Source organism: Aptenodytes forsteri, unplaced genomic scaffold, assembly GCF_000699145.1.
Source record: "Aptenodytes forsteri isolate BGI_AS27 unplaced genomic scaffold, ASM69914v1 Scaffold260, whole genome shotgun sequence".
NCBI lineage: Eukaryota > Metazoa > Chordata > Aves > Sphenisciformes > Spheniscidae > Aptenodytes > Aptenodytes forsteri.
In genome coordinates, this window is record NW_008795557.1 from 650,011 (window position 1) to 669,452 (window position 19,442).

Here is a 19,442-nt window from a genome sequence, read left to right on the forward strand (position 1 = left end):
AGTAAGAAGGGACTCCCATGTTTGAATCAGATAAATTGTTTCCCAAATTAGCAACGCAGACATGGTCAGCAGGAGTAGGCCTTGGAAAAAAAGATTGGATCTGAATGAGACGTTAAAAAAAATTGCTACCGGGAGCCTCGTAATAGGTTCCTACGCACAAACACACCCATCACTGATCACATCTTATGTGCTGTCACTCCCCAAACCTCAAATTACTGCAATCAGAGGAAGTCAAAGTAAACGCGGTCCCAGTATAAAACCTTAGCGTCGTGCACCATCCTACATTGTTCAGGCTCTGAGGGCACAACAACCATGAAGGCTTTTCTGATTGCCCTGCTGGCGGCAGTCCTGTGTGCCAAGCAAGGTAAGGAGCTTCGGAGGCTGGGAAAGCCAGACGGAGAGGATGAAAATACCAGAAGAGAAATTAGAGATAACACAGGGACAAGAAGGTTTGACAGCTTTTATTGCAATTGGTGAGGTCTTGGTAGTGCAGTTTTTCTTTGGCATCAGCTGTTGTCAAGCAATATTTAGTGTGGTTGAGTCTTAGATTCTGAGTGAGTTCTGCCGAGGTACCCATAACCCAAAGAAGATGAGCTCACCGCTCTGGTTTCTCAAACCCTCAAGTATCAAGCTCCGACCACTCACATCTGAAGACAGACATGTGAACCCAAAAATACTAATAGGAATTAAGCTGGGCTCACAGTTTTGCCTTTGGTTTTATTTTTGTTCCTGAATGAAACTGGAGGAGCTCTTGATAAAGGTAATATGGCTGGTATTGACACCGCATCTTCTGCCAGCATTTCACTTTATTTCCCACAATGACATTACAATTAAGAAACTAGGTTGCTGGCAGATATTTGAAAGTCTAAGAGCTCTTTGCTCATAGGTTTGAAGAGCTTTTTTAAGTGTCTGGGAGCGAGTGTGTTTGTAATGGGATGCACGCTGCTCTGTGCTCGTCCTCTTTCCAAAGGAGGTGCAGATATAACTAGATAATTGTGTAGAAATATCCAGTTGAGAAACATTGGCTCTGTGCATGTATTTGCAATCCCGAGGAGTACTGCAAGCTTTTTTCCACCGTTAAGGCTATTTCTGGCTGCATTCGCAAAACTAGAGCTAATGGAGGGTGGAGGCCAGACGCAGGCAAGGCTTTATAACAGCTATAATGGTTTAAGCTGTTATTGTTTCCTGACTGGGAGGGATTTTCCTTGCATCAGTCAGTGAACACGAGTGCATTTCAGTTGCTTTCACGCACACGTTGGGGTCTCGGCTCCATCTGCAGCAGGAAGTGGCTTGAACAACCTTGTGAGATTTGGCAGAAAAGCAGATCAGAGAGAGCTGCAGGGACTGTAAAATGCAGTAGCGCTTGCTAGGCAGCATGTCTGGGATTGCTCTGGCATGGTCTGCAGAAGGACAGTAGCCCACAGCTTGGGTTGGGGGACCTCCAGAGGAGAGGTGAGAGGCTTAACTTATCCAAGTGATGGAGAAACAGCGAGTGCTGAATAGTCAGTTAAAGAGAAGTTAAAACCAGGATGCAACAAGGATGATTTTATCTGCTGTTACGGAGAACACCTGCGCTCGCAACACCTGGCACTAGAAAAGAGCATCTGGGTAGGTTTCAGAGCAGGACAGTCATATGCTGAGGCACCCAGAGCTGGCTCCAGAGCTCTACCCAAGGCACCTGAGCTCCCCGTATCAATTCTCCTACCTGGGGTAGTTCGGGCCTAAAATGGCTTTTAATTCTCTTTTAAAACTGCTTCTGGAATTGTCTAACCAAGTTTCACGGGCAGGTTCAACTTCAGAGATTGATTTGAATCAACAGCAGCTGGGCTTTGGAATGTCCCTGGGAGGAGTTTTCCTTGTTGAAAACAGGTTCAAAATCAATTGAAAGGGGCTTGTCTGTGCTGAAATAAGAGCATTCCTGGGTTGAGAAAGCCAGGAGGAACTGAACCAGGGAAATTTCAGCCTAACGGAGGACCCTCCCTGGTTTGCAATTTGATCACCTTCAACCAAGAGCTCTCCGCCGCTGGTGACAATGGAGCAGGCTGTCCCCAGAGCAGCTTAACTGCCTCTGTCACCCCTGCTCAGAAATGAGGAGCATGTCATGGGACTCTGAAGAGGAGGGAAACAGTTTCCACCAGTTGTGAATCCACTTCCAGGAACGAGATGGCACATGCCTGTGTTTCTAGCATGGCCAGCTGGCCAGCCTGGAGATTTGACTCAATTTACTTCAGCTTTGTTCAGAAATACATATCCTACCTCCTTCTGGCTTTGTAATAGACCTGGCTCAGCCCTGCTAATAATATCACTGAGAACATGTTGTTCCAGGCGCTGGTAGAAATAATCTTTCTATTGTCCAGGGCAACCTCTCCCAGGGAACTCCCTTTAATGTGGCTCTGTGCTCAGTAATTTAGCTCACAGGGTGTTATAGGCTTTAATTAACTCATGTCCGTACAATGTTTTGCAGACGCAGTCTGAAAATACTAAAAACTAAGCTCTCACCTGAGAACAGTGCCAGTTCATCCTCTCCTTGCCAGAGCTATACTAGACCCAGCTGGGCAGGTCGCGAGCTCTGCTTTTGCAGGTTGGCTGTCAACCAGGCCAATGCGGACCAGGGGGAGAAAGAAAGGTCACCCGAGAGTGCTGCTCAGGCTGAAAAAATGTGTTTTCAAGTTTAGTCACCGAAAATCTCAAGTAAAGAAAGAAAACTCGTTTTGTTCTGTTTGTTTGCTTTTTCAGCTTCATGAATCAAAACCAACCTCTAATGCCACTTGTCGTGAAGACTTGCTCGTAATGTACTTTTCACCTTGTATTTTCCAAGAAGGGACATGGCTTTTGACGCTTTCTTCCCAGGAGAGCACTGCTGGAAACCACTAATATATGTCATTTGCGCTCTTTCCAGCTTCCTCGCTGTTTTGCTACACGTGTGACAACGAGCACTCCAACTGGAACTGTCTTAAAACCTACAAGTGTGAAGACCATGAGAAATACTGTACAACCACATACAGCTCTGCTGGGTTTGGTGAGTATCTCCCACACCTCAAGGCTTTTTTTTTTTCTCCCCCTCCAGGGAAACTGATGGGCAATAGTTTTTTTAGGGCACTAGTTGGTCTTGTTGGAAAGAATCGATCACTGAGGTTTACGGATCACAACACGTAACGTGTGTGAATCCCTCAGCGGCACTCTGTGATCCACCGCCTGCGGTATGCTCCTCACCGCCTTGTGGCAGGGCTGGTTGAAGCACACAGATTTTCGTGAGCAGACCCTGTCGCTTGAGCTGAGAGCTCACAGACGTGCTTTGTGATGGAGGTTGGAAAGGGGTTGGATGTAAGTAATGTGGTTTCAGAAATCTACAATGCATTGGCAGTGATTTTTTGCTGTCCTATGGGAAGCACGGTGTGGATTTCTACCAAGGACTTTCTAGTGTCACGCATTTGATCCAGGTTGTGTGGATACTCACCCAGCACTCATCAAATCTGCCGATAGCTGTTACTGCTGCATCGCAAATTAAGCATAGTGCAATATACCTCCTCCTATCGTCCTCTGGTCAGCTCTTGCACAAGAATCTTAAATCACAGCTCTCCTTTCTTGTCTCTTCTCCATCCAGGCAAGGACATAGGACACCGCATCACCAAGAAATGTTCTGTAGACTGTCCTGAGACAAACTTGAACTTCGGTATGGCGGCTTATTCCACCAAATGCTGTAGTACCTCCCTGTGCAATTTCAGTGGTGCCAACAGCATAAAAATCAGCTATGCCGTGATGTTCCTGGGAGTTGTGGCCAGTTTGATCTCTGTCATCAGGGCAGGATTGTGATGAGGGGTGGGAGAAGATGTGACAACCCAAGAACCTACCAGGTATTCCCCAACTGAGAAACCAACATCCTCTGTCAAGTGTCTCCAACGGGGTCTATGCTACCCTGTTTTTTCCAAGACATTGCTTCAGATCCCATCCACAAAACGGCACAGCAGTGTAGCTCCTATTTCCTTCCCCCCCCCCGTATCATTGTTGTTTTGTACTAATTTTCCCCGCAAAAGCTCTTTTGATAGCATGTGTGTGACAATCGTCAAACAAAATAAAGATTTGTGTTATTCTAGAGCGTGTTTGTTATATCCACACTAAGATCAGCCTGAGAAAAGAGCTCTGCCAGAAGGGTCTGTAATCTGAATCTCTAATTCACATTGAATTCCTCTTTTTAGCACCTGGGAGTCTTCTCCTGGCTGCCTTTCTCAGCTGACTCTGTTGCATCCAGCAGCTCAAGACAGACACTCCATAAAGCCAGATGTTCTGCCTGATCACTCAGTGCTAACGAATGAAGGTGACAATCTGGAAAGGTCAAAGATGTTTGTGGTGTTCCCATTGCAAGCAACAGCGAGAATTATTTTGTACCTGCTAACACACAGGACTGGGGGTTGGCCAGGTATTGGTTGTGCTTCTGGCTGTGCTGCAAAGTTCTCGTGTGATCTCTGCAGGGTGGATGGTTTCAGCTTTTAAAATAGGTAAAGAGCCCACACCAAGATGCTGGAGATGTCCAAGATGAGGACGGTGCTGCTGGAACCTGTCCTCGTGGAAAGGGGACCCTGTGTGCCTGCTTGGAGAAGGTGCTGCTGTCTGAGTGATTGCTCATGACTTCCCTGCAGCGACAGGGGAAACAGGCAGAAAGAGCCTGGCAGAGGCAACGGGTGTCTGATCTGGTGGGGGAGGTCTCTGCTCCTTCCCTTTCCTCTGTCGCTGCTGCATTTCCAGGCTTGGGGATGGAGGAGATGGGGTTGAGATCCCCTGCAGCTCTTGGAGGTGCGGAGCTATAGGTAAGATGGGCAAAATACATGCACTCTTGGAGCTGGAGGGTGCGTAATTCCCAGCTGAGCAGTTTATAAGTGCAGTGCTGCATTTCGGGAGGGCTTGTATAGAAGTGGCGCCTGGAAAAAAGCCCTGATGTTTGCAGCCCAGCTGGATTTGAGGGGAGTCCTGCTCCACCAGCGCTCAAGACAGGCTGCAAAGTGCATGTGTTTCTGCGCAACGGGGAGAAACTGCAGGGCTGGCCGAAGGCTGTGAAGATGGGATTAGGTTTAGTCATCCTATAAAGATTTAATTTCTGGGCAAGGAGGGTGTTCTGGCATTTATTTAATTACGAGATGGGCTAACTGAAGAACGGTAGCGTTGTAGCATTTCTGTGCTAAGGGACCAACAGAAACTTGGGTTTTGCACTTCTTTTTAACCACTTTTCCCATCACTTTTCCTATATGTTAATCACAATAATTTCTGAAATGATTCTCAAAGCTTTTGGCCAACTTGAAAATCCACATTCAGTAAAAACATCTGAATTTCACAGTTACTTTTAAATTTCAGCTTTTGTTTCATGAAAACGACATGTTTTCACCAAAATAAAGACATTGTTTGCCCTTCTCACATGACAATTTCAACCAGGTTTAGAACAAGATGAGCAAAACACTCTCCTTCCTTCTCCACTCAGCAACTGTCAAGGGAAATAAGTCTTTCCACCCCATCCTCCACCCCCCATTAAAACCCCTGTTACTCTTTCCAAAATCTTCTTGAAGTTCAGAGCTTCCAAGTACTTGTAAACCGTGATATTATCTTCTCCTTTGCCTTGTTCCCTCTGGTGTTCTAATCATCTGTGTCCTTTCTACCCCCATGGGTTCTTTTCAATCTGTCTCATCTGGCACTGGCGAGGGGTGAAGGTAACATTCGTATCAGGGGGACATACGGGACCAGCTGGGAGAGTGCAGGACCATCTAATGGAAAATCTCGACTGTCAGAAATCCTGCAATAACTCCTTTAAGAAATACAGCCTTGCCATCTCAAAATCTCAGCAGCTTGCAGGAGACGAGATATTTTAGTTTTTGCTTGGATGAGACTACAGGGGGGGGGGGGGGGGGGGGGGGGGGGGGGAAGTGCCTGGCTGAGCTGCTATTTCTGTACCTGTAAATGGATGCTGTTGGCTGAAATAAATCTGAATGTGGGCTGCCTCTGCAGGCAACGTACAGGCTGCAGAATGGCAGAGCCCCCTTTTCTGCTATTACCTCAAACAGTCAGCAATAGAAGTTGATTTACCGATAAAGGTTCATGAAATCCCTTCTGGATTGGGGAAAATAAAATGTTTCACAAGGAAGAGAGGGTTGCAGTGCCTGGCATGGAGGGTGCCAACTTCTGTTTTCCTCCTGCCTGGTGCCTTACAAAGGTATTGGCCTTATGAAGCCAAACAACACCCCTCCTTTGAGCTTTCTTGGTTAATTGCCACCTCTGTTCCAACTGAGTTTCATGCTCTACCTATTGAGAAAGCAGAAGTTTCCTCACCTTAGTCACGCAGGTTTCCATACTAACAATATTTATACGTCCAATTTAGAGGTGTTGGAAAGAGTTACATCACCTCAAGAACTGGGCATGCCTTTTCGATGAGATAATGACTGTAGGTGGGTGATATTGGAAGCCGAAATATTCAATGGGAGATGGAAATCTGAGCAACTTGGAGACTAAGAAAAAAGGGAAACAAAACAGATGGAGAGCAGCAAGGGGCAGAGTTGCTGGCAGAGGCCTGGGGCACGCAGGTCGCTCCTGAAGCTCCGAGTGTCACGTGAAAGGGATCCAGCTGGACCGTTTCTGGGACTGTGCCTCCGTCCCCACGACTAGATGGCGGAAAGACAACGGTGGGAGGAAAAAGCAACTGCAATCAGAATAAGATGGGAAAGATTCCGATTTTATACAGGGAGATAGGATGAAACATGTTAAAAAAGGAGGAGTAAAGAGCATAATTTTGGCTGGCTATAATTTTTTTTTCTGAAGATTTAATGAGTTGAGATCCTTGATCAGACAATCCCTCATTCTCCATGCTTTTACTGGTTTGTTTTTTTCTCCTGACATTTATTTTTTGTAATTTGTGAAAAAAATCACAGCTTGTTCAATGTGACGGGGGTGGGTGTTATTTTATTTTTTAATTTAAGTGGTCATTTTCATTGCCCAGTGGAATTTATTTTCTAGTAAGAGAACATTTTCCCTCATACAAAATATCCAATTTTAGAACAGAAACATTTACGATTTTGAACTGCTGTCTCAAAAAGGCCCACAGAAAATGATGTCTGGTCCCCTATGAAATGCAGTGGAAGGAGACTGCTCTTCTGATCTAGCTGTATTGACAATCCTGGGAGACATTTTGTAGAAGTTTCAATCCCAATTTCAATTTCAAATTCAATCAATTTCCATATGTACTAAAACAGTGTGCGAGGACAGGATCTTCAAGGATGCAGCCTGATCCGAGACCGATGCTGACCTGGAAAGGAAAACATTCCTCTTCTCACGTGGACACTGTTTTGTTTTTGTGTTTTGCTTTGCCTCCACTTATCCAGAATTAGAAACTGTTGCATACTTAACATCAGATGAACCAACTGCATTGTGAAACAACGAGGAAAAGAAGAAGCGGGGGGGGATAATATATGCCTGTTTAGATTTCCACCAAAGCATACTTCCACACACAAGCACTGACACGTTACTCTCAATTATCCACCATCTGACACAGCAACCCTACTGTTATTATCCTAGCATCAAAGCAAACACTGCAGAGGTATAAAACCTGCCCTGGGTGAGTCCTCCTTGTTTTGGAGGCTGCGAGACCTATAAAGGATGAAGACTTCTCTTCTCGTCGCGCTCATCGTAGCCCTGTGCACGGAGAGTGGTGAGTCTCCAAGGATTGCTTTGCACTAGCGAGACCCCCCAGAGTCGGGGCATGCCTTTGATATTGCAGGATGACAAGAGGATTTTGCAGCACGAATGGTAAAGCTGAAGGGTCGTTAGGCTCTAGAGAATATTCCAGTCCTCAGGATAAGAAGCCAGGGGACGTGTCCCCACCAGAAGCTGGAAGGATGCTGAGGAGCTGAAGTGGGGGATGAGATACCCATCTCACCTGACTCGCGCAGGCCCAGCCCAGCTCTTGGAGTGGCTCACTGTAGGCAGCTGAGAACCCTTGGTGCGGCTCCGTGAGAAGGGGGATTAGTTGAGGGATATACAGAGCTGGACAGGCAAAGGGCAATATGTACAATAAAGCTGCGAATTTGACATATAACTAACTACAGCCTGATTATTATTTTTTTCACTTGCTTGTTTATTGGTTGCAATTACAAACCATCATTACCTAAATTGGTAGTGATGGGCATGCCACAAGAAGATGCAATTCTGGCTCCCGTCTCTTTCTTGCAGCTTGTTGCTTTGAGGTGCAACTTTGCCGACGTTGATCCCAGGTCTGGGATGGAGACGCAGAGTCCCATTCTCATTCTGATAACTGGTGGCTGTTTCTTTTGGGAAAGATGCACTGGGAACATGCACTTTAACTCTGCCTGGCTGGGCTCTGCCAAGGACCGCTGCCTGTGCCTCTGGAAGATGCCCCGTTTGCACAGGGGCGGGCTGTGGGTCAGGCAAGGAACAGAGGGTGCAGCCTTGAATATCCCTCTGACTATTCCAGGGGAATAGCTGATTTCCTCAGTTTGGGGGGCTTTTGCCTTATTGCAAACTGAATTTTTCTCAGGCTCTGTTGTAGGGCTTTACCTGCAAATTACTTGCCATTCTGGTCCCAGTCTAGCAGAGCACTTAGGCTCACACTTAATTTGAGGCTGTATATGTTCTTACTGTGGGACTTCACAGGGTTTAAATTTGGCATGTGCTAAATCATTGTGCTCAACTGGGTTGAGAAAGTTGAGGGCAATAAAAAGATTCTTTCCTGCTGCTTATCAACTGTAATCACATTTTTTAAAAAGGTCACGTAATGAGACAGCAAACTTACCAAAGGAGTTGGTGAAAATTAACACATACGCAGCACCACTTCACTGTTCAATCTAGCCAGAAGGCTGGTTGCTGTTCCAATTAATCCTGAGCCCAACTGATTTTAACCGTGTAAATCCTGCATCCGCCGGCAGTTGCACTTGCTAATGCCTTTACATGTGTAAGTTGTTTATCTGGGTGGCTCGAATTATTCACATGAAAATCTTCCTTGAGGAATATTCTTTTTCAGTTAGAGCAGAGGTCTCGCTAGGCACAGACAGGAGACCTCCAGAGGCAGCCTGGTTTAACCCCAGGTTTGCATCCTGAGTGGAGCACGTTTCTAAAGGAATATTGTTCCCTTCCCCGCTTAGTCCTCATTACAACGGCTGTCTCAAAAGACGCAATAAAATCAGAAGTGTTTTTCAGTAGCATGAGCAATTGTCGTTCTTACCGGGACAGAGGATCAAAACTGTCCTACCTGACTTCAGGGTCTTAACTGAGCTACCAGGTTAGGAGCCCACATGCCTCCAGAGTCCTCTGTAGTAAATGTGAGTGAGAGAGAAACCTCCTGAGCACAGAGATGTATTGGCAAACTCACCTCTGCAGGTCCTTGCCCCCTCCCCTGGCTAGAAGAGTCCCAGGACAACTGTACTCTTAAATTAGCAGCTTTGGGAGGTTGGGATGAAACAGGACTTGGGCGTGTAACAAGCTCCACTGTTTCCTGTATAGATTCAGGAAGTTTTTCTTGGAATGGGCTTGATTAAAGAAGCTGCATTAATCAAGGAATAAAATGAGTTACATGTCTGGAAAACCCAGTTGTGTTAATTAAGGAATAAAATGGGTTACATGTCTGGAAAACCCAGTTTGGGGACTCTGCTCTAGTGTAGAGTTATTCTGGGAGGAAAGGGTGGTTCCCAGTGGGGCGGAGCAGAAACGTGCCTGTGTGGGCTTTGCACGAGAAAAGAGAATGAAGCCACGCTGCTTTGAGTGCAGATAGTCTAAAGGAGGGTCCCAGACTTGAAAAAAAACCATGTAGCCTGCAGCGTCAGGAGAGTACTGAATGCAAGAGCCAGGCAGGACAGCCCAGAGAGTCTGGAGATGGAAACGACCATGACCAAGGTAGGAAGCAAATTGCAACAGTCTTGGTATCAAGTCAGAGTGAGCCGGGTGCCAGGTCTGAGGCTTTTGAAATCGTAAGGGTGTTGAGCATGGAACAGAGGGAGATGGGATCTGAGTCACTGCAAGCCCAGTTGCCTGGCCTCTGTGTCCTCTGCTAGCTGCTCTTCAGTGAGAGACAACAGAGGGAGAGTAGGATCTGCGAGGACTACAGACCGCAAGAGGAAGCTGATGGTCAGTTCTGGGTGGCCACGGAAAGGGCAAAGGGGCTGTTAGCTGGAGTGGGGAGAGAAGACAGTTTCCACAGTCAGAGAAGGATGAATAGTGCCCTAAAAGGCATTTTTGTGGCTTCCTATGAAATACAGTGCACAGCCTGGTCACCTGGGTCACGGTCGGAGCTGGGGCCAGCTCTGGGCTAGTAGCACGATAGGGAGCAGAGAGCCTGTTTGGGCCAGATGAGCTTGTCTGAGGTCAAACAAGGGCAGCAATGAGGTCAGGACACTGCTGGCAAAGGCACCAACAAGGGCAAAGAAGCTCAGGCACGGGAGAAGAAGAGCGAGGGAGATGAAGAGCAAGGAAAGCAAAGGACAGTGCTGGTAGAAAAATAAGATGGGTATTAACTGGCCGTAGATAGGGATAGCCTGGAAATGAGACGAATGAGCCTAATCCCCGGTGGGTGACATTACTGCAGGAGTGTTTGCTCCAGATAAACAGATGAGTAGGAAATTCCCCTTATCATGCAAAGAAACCTTCCCTGAGGATCTCTTTGCTATGAATGACTGCTTTAGCTTACTTGAGTGCAAGCTGTTTTCATTCATTCGTATTAGCACAGCGTTTGCAGATTCACAGTGTTACAGATGTACACATTTTGTAGTGTTAGGCAGTCATCACCCACGGATGGCTGTAAAAAGGAGTCTGCTGCAGCCAAGGGGGTGATTTGCCGAGCCCTGTCTTCTACAGGTCCAAGATTGCCTCCCGACACAGGAGTGCTCTGAAAATGAACCAGCCAAATGCAAGCATCCATCTTCCCAGCAAACACTGAGAAGCAGATCTAGGTCACTCGTCCCTCATTTAAGATACGCTGGGGGGTCATGCAGCAAAATATTCATGCCCAGTATGGCCAGGGGGGTTACTCTTAGGTGTGTGTCTCACTTTTTGTATTCAAAAATTTTTTTTAAATAATTCACTGTTGGTCTGTGTGCTCTGAGAGAGGATGTGTAGGCCAGGACTCTTCAGATGACTTGAAGAGGATGTGAAAGAGTGTGGACAGGAATCCACTGGTCTCTTTCCACGCAAGAACTAGTGTCCAGCAAACGGGGCTTAGAGGAGCCAGGCTGGAAAGAAACCACAAGAGCTTCATGCTGCAAGTGGTATTAGACTGGCGTGCTCTTTCCAAAAGCACACTGGGGATACCAGATGTTTAAATGGATTCAGGGAAGACTTAAGTAAGTATCCAGAAGGAAGATCCCTTGAGGGTTACTAAATGAGCAAACCACGTCAGTGTCGGGAGTCTGAGTTTAAAGTAATTTGGGTCCAGGAGAGTCGCTGGGGCCAAGTTTCATGCACCCAAGAGGTTGTCTGCCTGCGGCCGCTGGGCTTGGCAGATCCTTCATCTGGACCAGCACCACCAGTTTTGTGTTCCTACGGATATTTCTAGAGGTGACTGATGGGTGTTGTGTGCTTCTTTTGCAGCTTTCTCCTTGACATGTTTCACATGCAAAGATGCATCTTCCAATATACATTGTCTTGGTACAACCGCGTGCTCTGACCATGAGAAGTACTGTCTCACAACCTATTCTGTCACGGGACTCGGTAAGTGCGAAGCTTTTCCAAGGTTCCGATGACAAGATGGGGTTCAGGTTAGGCTGACTGCAGAGCCTCCTCCCACCATGAGGTGTGGTGGAAGAATTAGTGAGGATCATAGCACACAGAGAGCAAATCTTGCAGCAGGTGGGAACTCAGCATAGCCCATCTCTGTTGCAATATATCGTAACAATACTGCACTGCTGATTAAACACACTCAGGAATGGGAGACATTGGAAGAGAGAGGATTTCTCTGCACAAACCCCTTGTCTCATCTCCAAGCTCAAATATATGCTCATGAGGTGGTGGAATTGGAAAGGGCCAAGTATTGTGGGAGGAGCAATCCCAAGGCACGTTGGTGACTATGTCTTGCAATCTTGCACTGTACAAATGCATTAGATCTCCAAATTCTTGCCCTAGGTTGCACTCAGCTGGCCCTGAAAACAGCAGAGGAGTCATAAGGCCTGGAGATGGTCTCCACAGGTCACATACGCACAAATAATGATGCAGTGTGACGAAGCCCAAGGCAAAACCAACAGCATTAAGTGCAGAACAACGTATTCCCCACTGGCTATTGCACAGCCCATCCATCACTAGAATCTTTAAAAAACTGGAGATGGTCTCCACAGGTCACATACGCACAAATAATGATGCAGTGTGACGAAGCCCAAGGCAAAACCAACAGCATTAAGTGCAGAACAACGTATTCCCCACTGGCTATTGCACAGCCAGTCTATCACTGGAATCTGTAAAAAATATACAAGATAAAAACCCTGACTTTTCTTCCTGTTTTCTCACTCTCCCACTTCAGGCAATGACCGTAACCAGCGTATTAACAAGAAATGTTCTGCATTTTGCCCAACAATTGACCTGAATATCGGCATAGCCAGTGTTGCTACCAGCTGCTGCGAGACTTCCTTGTGCAACATCAGTGGTGCCAGCAGTGTGAAAACCAGCTACAGTATGATAGCTCTGGGCGCCTTGGCCAGTCTCGCTTGCATCCTCCGGCTGGGTTTTTAAAGGGGCTGGGGGGTGGAAAAGAGCTGCTTGGCCTTGCATTGCAAGGGATCAAACTCTCATCTGTACACTGTGAATGCTGCCCGGTTTCTCCTACCTGGAAGGTCACATCCCATCAGCAAATATTTTTGCTCTTACCGTGCTCTGATGACAATGCATAAGAGCACAGCCCTACCTCAAAATGGTGTTTGGAAGAGAAAGGCATGATGTGGAGCCCTGCACATGCAGAAGGGCACCATATAGTCACCGTGTCTCTTACTATTGGCCTTTGTAACTCCCTGCATTTTTTTCCCCTTCATTTTGTCCCTGCCATTCTCTTGTGCCATTTTTCCCTTTATACCATTTTCTGCCCTGTATCATTTTGCTCTGAGGAAGCCTTTAATATTATAGTTGTTAAACAGAAGCTGGGCACAATAAAGTGTCATTTTATTCCATTGTGTGACTGTGTGGTATGGTACATCGGGCGTAGAGGCTGGATGCATCCATGTTAGCAGCAACAAAAGCGGAGGCGTTAGTCTGCAAGTCGAATTGAAATAATGCTGAAATATATTGCAATTGCTTTGCATTCACTTCAGGAAGCCTCTCCCCAGATTTTCTTTTTTTTTTTTTTTCCCCCTGCATTGGCAGAAGTGTCATTTTATGACTCCATTTCAGAGTAAACTGTATTCTATTTAACCTGCTTTCAATTTCTCTTCTGGGTCAGCTGGCTGAAAGGAAATGGCAGTTGAGCTCTCCAGCCGGCAAACAGAGGGGACAAGGCAGGACTCAACACCAAGCGATCTTGAGCATTAAGTTTTATTTAAACTGATTTAAGATCTTCCAGTGGAAATTGCTTTATAAGCATTACAGATTATTTTGAAAGGGGAGGAAAGTATCTTGCATGGTGTTTAAAGGAAAATCATCAGAAAAGACAGACGGTTTCTACCGTGTGTCTGCTGGAATCTGGAAATTTCAGCTTCATCTATAACAAAATATTAACTTTGAAAATAAATCTTTTATGTTTGCTAGTCAAGTTCCCTATTGGGGTTAAAACTGAAGGAACTCATTCCCCTCCACTGACCTTCCTTGTGGATAATCTTAGCTAGGAATGAGAGATTTGCTCACTTAAACCCTTCTGAAGTGAGTCACAGGAGGCTGAAATGCTTTCTCCTGAGCTGAAGAAGCTCTCCACTAGGATTACTCCAGCGAAGATCTCCCAGGGTAATTAGTTGGGTGCAGCTCACCCAGCTGGTTTTCTCTCCGTAGACTCATTGCACAGGGAGAGCAGCTACACGCTTTGCTCACTCTGCTGGGTATTTGCCAAGAGCAGAGGAACACCACCACTCAGAAACAGCCGGATCTTTGTAACAGGTTTGTAAAGGAAATGTGGTCTCATGGCTCCAGCTCACCCCAGCCTGCTCCCATCCCTTCTTGTCCACCCATCCTCCCATCCACATCCGACCCCCACCCATGCACTCCCTGGCTGTTTTCTCTCCCAGCCTTCCTTGTTGGCTTCTTCATCCAGTCTTAGTCTGGGCTTTACCTCCAGCCTCTATTTTCTTGCTAGAGCCTCAGCTCATTTTTTTCTCCTTGGTGCAAATGCAAGGTTGGCCAAGGATACTCCGTCTTCAGCCATGAGACTCTCCGTTGTCCTCACGGTTCCTATCGCACTGCTATCCCACAGCTACTCTCTTCACCTTTCTTCCCCTCCTGCCAGATTTAGAGATATTCAAGTGGCGCACACATTTGAACACCTCGAATGAGCCAAGAACTGTTCTGTGGCCTTGGATAGCCATACTCTGCCCCACACCCAGATGGTAAGATGGTAACAACTGAACTTTTTGAAGTAGTCTTCAGCCTTTGCTATCCACAGGTTTAGGATTTCTTAGGGACAATGCTGGTTGGCACAGGCAAAGGCCAAGCTGGGGCTAGTACTGCCGCAGGTCTTGTCCTGCTGAGCTTGTGAACACGGACCTGCTCTTGGCATCCAGGTTTAAAATAAAGTCATGTCTTGTGCTATCTGAACTTGGCAGATGCCTCCATTTTGGGTTGGGAGGGAACCTGGCACTTGAAGGAAGGTATAAAAATGTGTGGGCAAAGGGGGTGAAGGCACGCGGTAGAGCCTGCTTCTGCCGTGGAGGGTTTCATGGTCTGCTTATGGCTGTTGCATGGAGAAGTTATGAACAGCGCTGGGAAGCCAGGAGTCCCATCCTTAAGGGAGCAGCTCCATCCGTGGGCCCCAGCCTGCCTCCCTCTTGCCTGGTTTCTCCCTCATCCCATAGGTTTTGCATTCCCTACTGCCCAGCAACACAACCCATGCATGTGGGCCAAAGGCTGACCCATATCTCAAGTTACATAAAAGGGTCCTTATCTGGAGGTGGGAGCAGCAATTGCCCTGAGGCACAGGAGGTCCTAAACCCATGAGAGTTCCCTTAGTGAACCCTCCCTTGGCAACGGGTGTTGTGTAAGAGGAGACTCCTCTCTGCCAGCCTCCCTGAGAAATCCTGATGTGGCATCTCCCATGCAGATGCTGCTGCCTAATTCCACATCCCTCCGCCCAGGGAGGGGATTTGTTGGCTCCCATGGTTGCATGCATACTTTCTTATTTGTTGGCTCCCATGGTTGCATGCATACTCCTTAGATGAGAGTGGCGAGCTGCCCTGCAGAGACATCTGGGGTGCCTGGAGGGCTCTTAGGAAGAAGATGAGTGTCTCACTCAAGTAGTTGGGATTGCTCCTGGGAGGTAGCTGGCTCTCTCTGTGTGGATTATCTAAGAGCTCAGTTTTCGGTGCTCTGAGTCACTGCGCCAGGATCTGAATCAGCCAAGGGGGCCTTGCCCTGCCTAAATTAGGCACCTGGAGGAGTTAGTTTAACTTTGGCCCTTCTTTTCCCTCACTCAGGGCTCTATCACCACTGATTCTGAAGGACCTATGCTGCCTTCTGCTCTCCTCAAATAATTTGGCTGTCTTTTCCCTCACAACATGAAATTTCTTCCCTTTCTCTCTGCTTATTTGCCCAGATCCGATTAATACCCAGTGAATCAATGACAAAGCAAGAGACAAGATGGATGCAAGAGATCAAAACAAGGTCTTCACTGGGTCTAAAAAGCTCTGGAAGCCATAGAAAGTGACAAAAGCATCATTTTTCCAAAATTAATGGCTGCTCTCTTGTCATATAGCCAACTCATGGTTCCATTTTGAGGTTCATTTTAGTTTTCCTGAATGGGTAGCAGTGAGATATTACTCTAGAGGTGACTCAGCTTCCTTGCGTTTTTTGCAGTCTTCCTCAATCTTACTTCTCACTTGGTGTCTCTGGCTTGCCTGCTCCAGGCCCTCCTCCAGGCTGAAGGCTGTGATGCTGGGCAGCAGGAGACACCCTTCCTACGCTGGCTGCTTAAGCGTTGCCTCAGACTGCATTGAGTTTCGTAATCTGTCCTTTTGAGAAAGAAGGAATCACCGCGACCCAGTCACTGTGCTGCAAAATTACTGCTCTCCGGACGCTGAGAAGAGGGCATGCTCCAGCATTGCAGCACACCTAGGTACTAACGAAGACGTTAACGTCCTGGGGACAGCTCCCAGATAACTGTTTGACATAGAAGAGCTTGTTTCCTACTCAAATTCCTCTCCTTAGTACATGTTCGATGGCAGTGCTGGGGATGTCTTAGCCTCACCACTCTCTTTCAAAACTGACTTGCACTGAGCCAACATCCTATTGCGTGAAGGTTCGTGTAGAAACGAATGGATGTTGGCAAAGTCAACATGAGGGGGCATATGGCAATAATTAGAGCACTCTTTCATTCATGGAGGAAGGGAAAAGGAATATATATAGCAGAAGTCTATGGGATAATGACTAGGACTCAAAAAAGGAAAAAATGGTTGCTCCCTTTTACCCTCATTGCAAAATACCAGCGAGAAGACACACCCACTAATTATGAAGAACAACCTGTTTATAACACACTTGCGCAGTCAACTGAATTCCCCTCTGCAAAGCAAGTGGTTTGATTTGATCATCACCAGCATGTCCCCTGCTGACCTCACAAACCTCCAAAACCAAGAGCCGGGATGTCTATTTTGACATCGGGCTTGAACAACTCTGGAATTCACCGCCTGATGATGTCATTCTAGGAGCAGTTTAAGAGAGCCTGAAAAGTATCAGAAACTCACATGGATAAGAAAATCATCCAGTGTTGGAATGATTCATATTAGAAACAGACAAAAATACCCTACTGATGGCTACTTCTAGGGAACCGCCTGTTAAGTTATTCCGTAACTGCCAGCCAAAGGGGGTTTTGGCAATTTTTTCTTTTGCACATTCTGCTACCTGCTGTCCAGGACTAATCTCACTTTGGAAGAAGCGCTGTTGAGATGGCAGCTCGAGATCTTACAAGACGCATCTTGTGTCAGGGTCTATTTCCCAGAATGTCAGAAACAGATTTTAAGAAATTCAGAGGAGAGCAACACAGAGGAGTAGAAGAAAAGGGATTGATTTAAGAGGGGAGATTGAAAAAGAGACAGTTTGAGAGATGGCTTTTTTCGAAGTAGAGCAACAATTCCAGGATGCCAATTTGTGGTATCATAAATGGAGGTCTGATTTCCAGAAACTGTTGGGTATGGAGAAAAGCAGACCCTTTAAAGGATCCCTGAAATAGAAGCAAAACTTCATTAAATAAAAAGTGTATAATTTGAGAATTGCAACCAAGAGAGGAGCAAGCAGAGGGCTTAACTACAGGTAATGGAAAATTGATAAAGAAATGAAGACTGACATGAAAATTTGAGGAAAATCTTCTGTTTAACTAACCATTAGCTAATTTCATTTAGTGTAAAATACACTTATTTTATTGGAGGTAAAGCAGCGTAGGCTAGTTGAGAGTCTGAGCTTCTGGTACTGCAGAATAATTAAAGAAAATGAACGGTATGAACCCTGGTACATCACGCGCTGACTATCCAAAGGGATTAGAAAAATGCACTGCTAGGACTATCTCCCCGTGCCTCCGGGCTCCGCTATTTCATCAGTGCAGCTTGCTGCTTCTCCTGGGAGGAAGGCAAGGAAGAAACTCGGAGGAGAAGAGAGCAGATCCTCATTTCCCGTCACTCATATGACCGGAAGAGCAAGAAATGTGTTGCTAAAAGGACTTTTCCCCAAGGTGCCAGCCTGTTCCATGGTCTCCAGCATCGAGAACTCCCACATGCATATTACACACCCTTAGGTTGATTTCATGTCCACCCGTGAGCCATCGGGAACCTGTAAAACTGCTGCCATTCAAAAGGTATATAACCTGCCCTCCAAACATCTTCCCAATCCGGCTGAGAGGATCTGGTGGAGATGAAGACTACTCTTGTCACCTTGCTGGCTGCTGTCTTGTGTGTGGAGCAAGGTGAGTCTCTTCATGCTGCTGCTAGTTAAGATAAGGCTTATAGAGGAGATGATGAAAACTTTTCACGTGGCAAAAATTTAGAGGGCTGTCACCAACTTTGCGGTATTGCAATGTTGCAGCCACGCTGCCACCAACTTCCTTTTGCACCTTGATTAATGATTTGCTGCAGAAATAAGATCCTGATAAATTAATTCTTCTTTTCAGCAGGCAGTACTGAGTGATAGAACTCTAATTGTACGGCGCTGGATGCCAGGTTACATCCATACAGTGGTCTATGGCGTCTTCCCAAATGATGCAAGTTGGAAGTGCCAGAAAGCAAAAAAAAACATGTTTTTTTTAGTCATATCATTTTTTGACTATTTTACAGACTTTTCTGTACTGCTGCTTCCTCCACTGTAGTGACCCACGTGGTTTGCCATGTGTCTCGCTCCCTAGGAAATGCACCAGTGAGAATTTTTATAGATTAAATCAGAGGTAGAGTTGAAAGAGCTTTTCTGTGCATATGTCATGTTAAAGGCATCCTTCTCCCAAAGGGAAGTCTGAGGTACTCTGAATGTGTGTTGTCCTTCTGGGACTGATACACATGTGTTGCTACATCGCTACTCGCACGTAGGAATAATGACCAGATTGCCAATATTTCCCCCACACCTGATGGTTTCCCAGAAACCATGATGCATATCTAGCAGGGGTTGAGAAAGAGGCATCCAATTAATTCTTGCTCTCTGATGTATCAACCCCCGACTCCTACACTTTTTGGACAGATGGTTCTGCAGCATGCCTGGAAGATCAGAAGCTTCAGCCAGTTTTGGGGTGGGAAAAGGGGTATTCAATTCTAAAAAAAAAGAAAGGATTTTGTGCCGATAATTCTTGAATGCAGTGACACAACATGGACAGAGGAGAGTAATTATCAAAGGCAACGTCCTCAGTGTTACCCAGAATGAAGTGGAAAGCTAACAGAGATCCGAGACTCTGGCAGCACACATTTGTGGTGGGATACCTCATTGCTGTAGTACGCCGATGACATTTTATATTGGCATCAGCTTCCAAATGGACTTAAGGACAGTCTTTTATACTTCGCCTTTCTGTAGCCCAGTCTAGATTGGAGAAAGCTAGTAGTTCTAATATCAAGACTTTCACATTCAAGAGTAAGAGATCGCAGCTTTCTGGCCTAATACAGGGACAAAGGAAAACTTGGCGATAACTGTTGTTTGATCCTTCTCATGTATCTGGGGTCTCGTTCAAGACCCTAATAAGCAACTTAATAAGCAACAGTCTACCAGTACTTCAAGGGGGCTTATAAAAAAGACGGCGGCAAGCTTTCTAGCAGGGCCTGTTGCGACAGGACAAGGGGGAATGGCTTTAAACTAAAAGGGGGGTAGATTTAGGCTAG

General features: G+C 46.3%; 3 protein-coding genes across 3 annotated transcripts in view; all 3 read left to right on the top strand.

Moving 5' to 3' along the window:
* Window positions 1-289: 289 nt before the first annotated feature.
* On the top strand, window positions 290-3,813 carry LOC103901298 (lymphocyte antigen 6E). Its single transcript, XM_009282159.1, has 3 exons — window positions 290-364; window positions 2,900-3,019; window positions 3,605-3,813. Exons 1-3 carry the CDS (start codon window positions 313-315, stop codon window positions 3,811-3,813), a joined length of 381 nt encoding a protein of 126 aa, XP_009280434.1. The 5' UTR covers window positions 290-312.
* Window positions 3,814-7,632: 3,819 nt separating this feature from the next.
* LOC103901310 (lymphocyte antigen 6E) lies at window positions 7,633-12,825 on the top strand. The gene is made up of 4 exons (XM_019472819.1): window positions 7,633-7,684; window positions 9,757-9,882; window positions 11,572-11,691; window positions 12,494-12,825. The coding sequence occupies exons 1-4, from the start codon at window positions 7,633-7,635 to the stop codon at window positions 12,700-12,702; spliced, it is 507 nt and encodes a 168-aa protein (XP_019328364.1). The 3' UTR covers window positions 12,703-12,825.
* Window positions 12,826-18,000: 5,175 nt separating this feature from the next.
* Window positions 18,001-19,442, top strand: part of LOC103901299 (lymphocyte antigen 6E-like) — a 5,559-nt gene continuing 4,117 nt past the window's right edge. Inside the window, exon 1 of the mRNA XM_009282160.1 lies at window positions 18,001-18,052. Within this exon, the coding sequence (XP_009280435.1) occupies window positions 18,001-18,052 (52 nt within the window). The remainder of the gene's footprint in view (window positions 18,053-19,442) is intronic.

What these genes read in the sequence shown, in the direction of transcription:
- LOC103901298 (XM_009282159.1), top strand. Translation starts at nt 313, where the DNA reads ATGAAGGCTTTTCTGATTGCCCTGCTGGCGGCAGTCCTGTGTGCCAAG. An exon ending in AGTCCTGTGTGCCAAGCAAG is followed by an intron (nt 365 to 2,899) that starts GTAAGGAGCTTC and finishes CGCTCTTTCCAG; the next exon opens with CTTCCTCGCTGTTTTGCTAC. An exon ending in ATACAGCTCTGCTGGGTTTG is followed by an intron (nt 3,020 to 3,604) that starts GTGAGTATCTCC and finishes TTCTCCATCCAG; the next exon opens with GCAAGGACATAGGACACCGC.
- LOC103901310 (XM_019472819.1), top strand. Translation starts at nt 7,633, where the DNA reads ATGAAGACTTCTCTTCTCGTCGCGCTCATCGTAGCCCTGTGCACGGAG. An exon ending in AGCCCTGTGCACGGAGAGTG is followed by an intron (nt 7,685 to 9,756) that starts GTGAGTCTCCAA and finishes CTTTGAGTGCAG; the next exon opens with ATAGTCTAAAGGAGGGTCCC. An exon ending in CTATTCTGTCACGGGACTCG is followed by an intron (nt 11,692 to 12,493) that starts GTAAGTGCGAAG and finishes CTCCCACTTCAG; the next exon opens with GCAATGACCGTAACCAGCGT.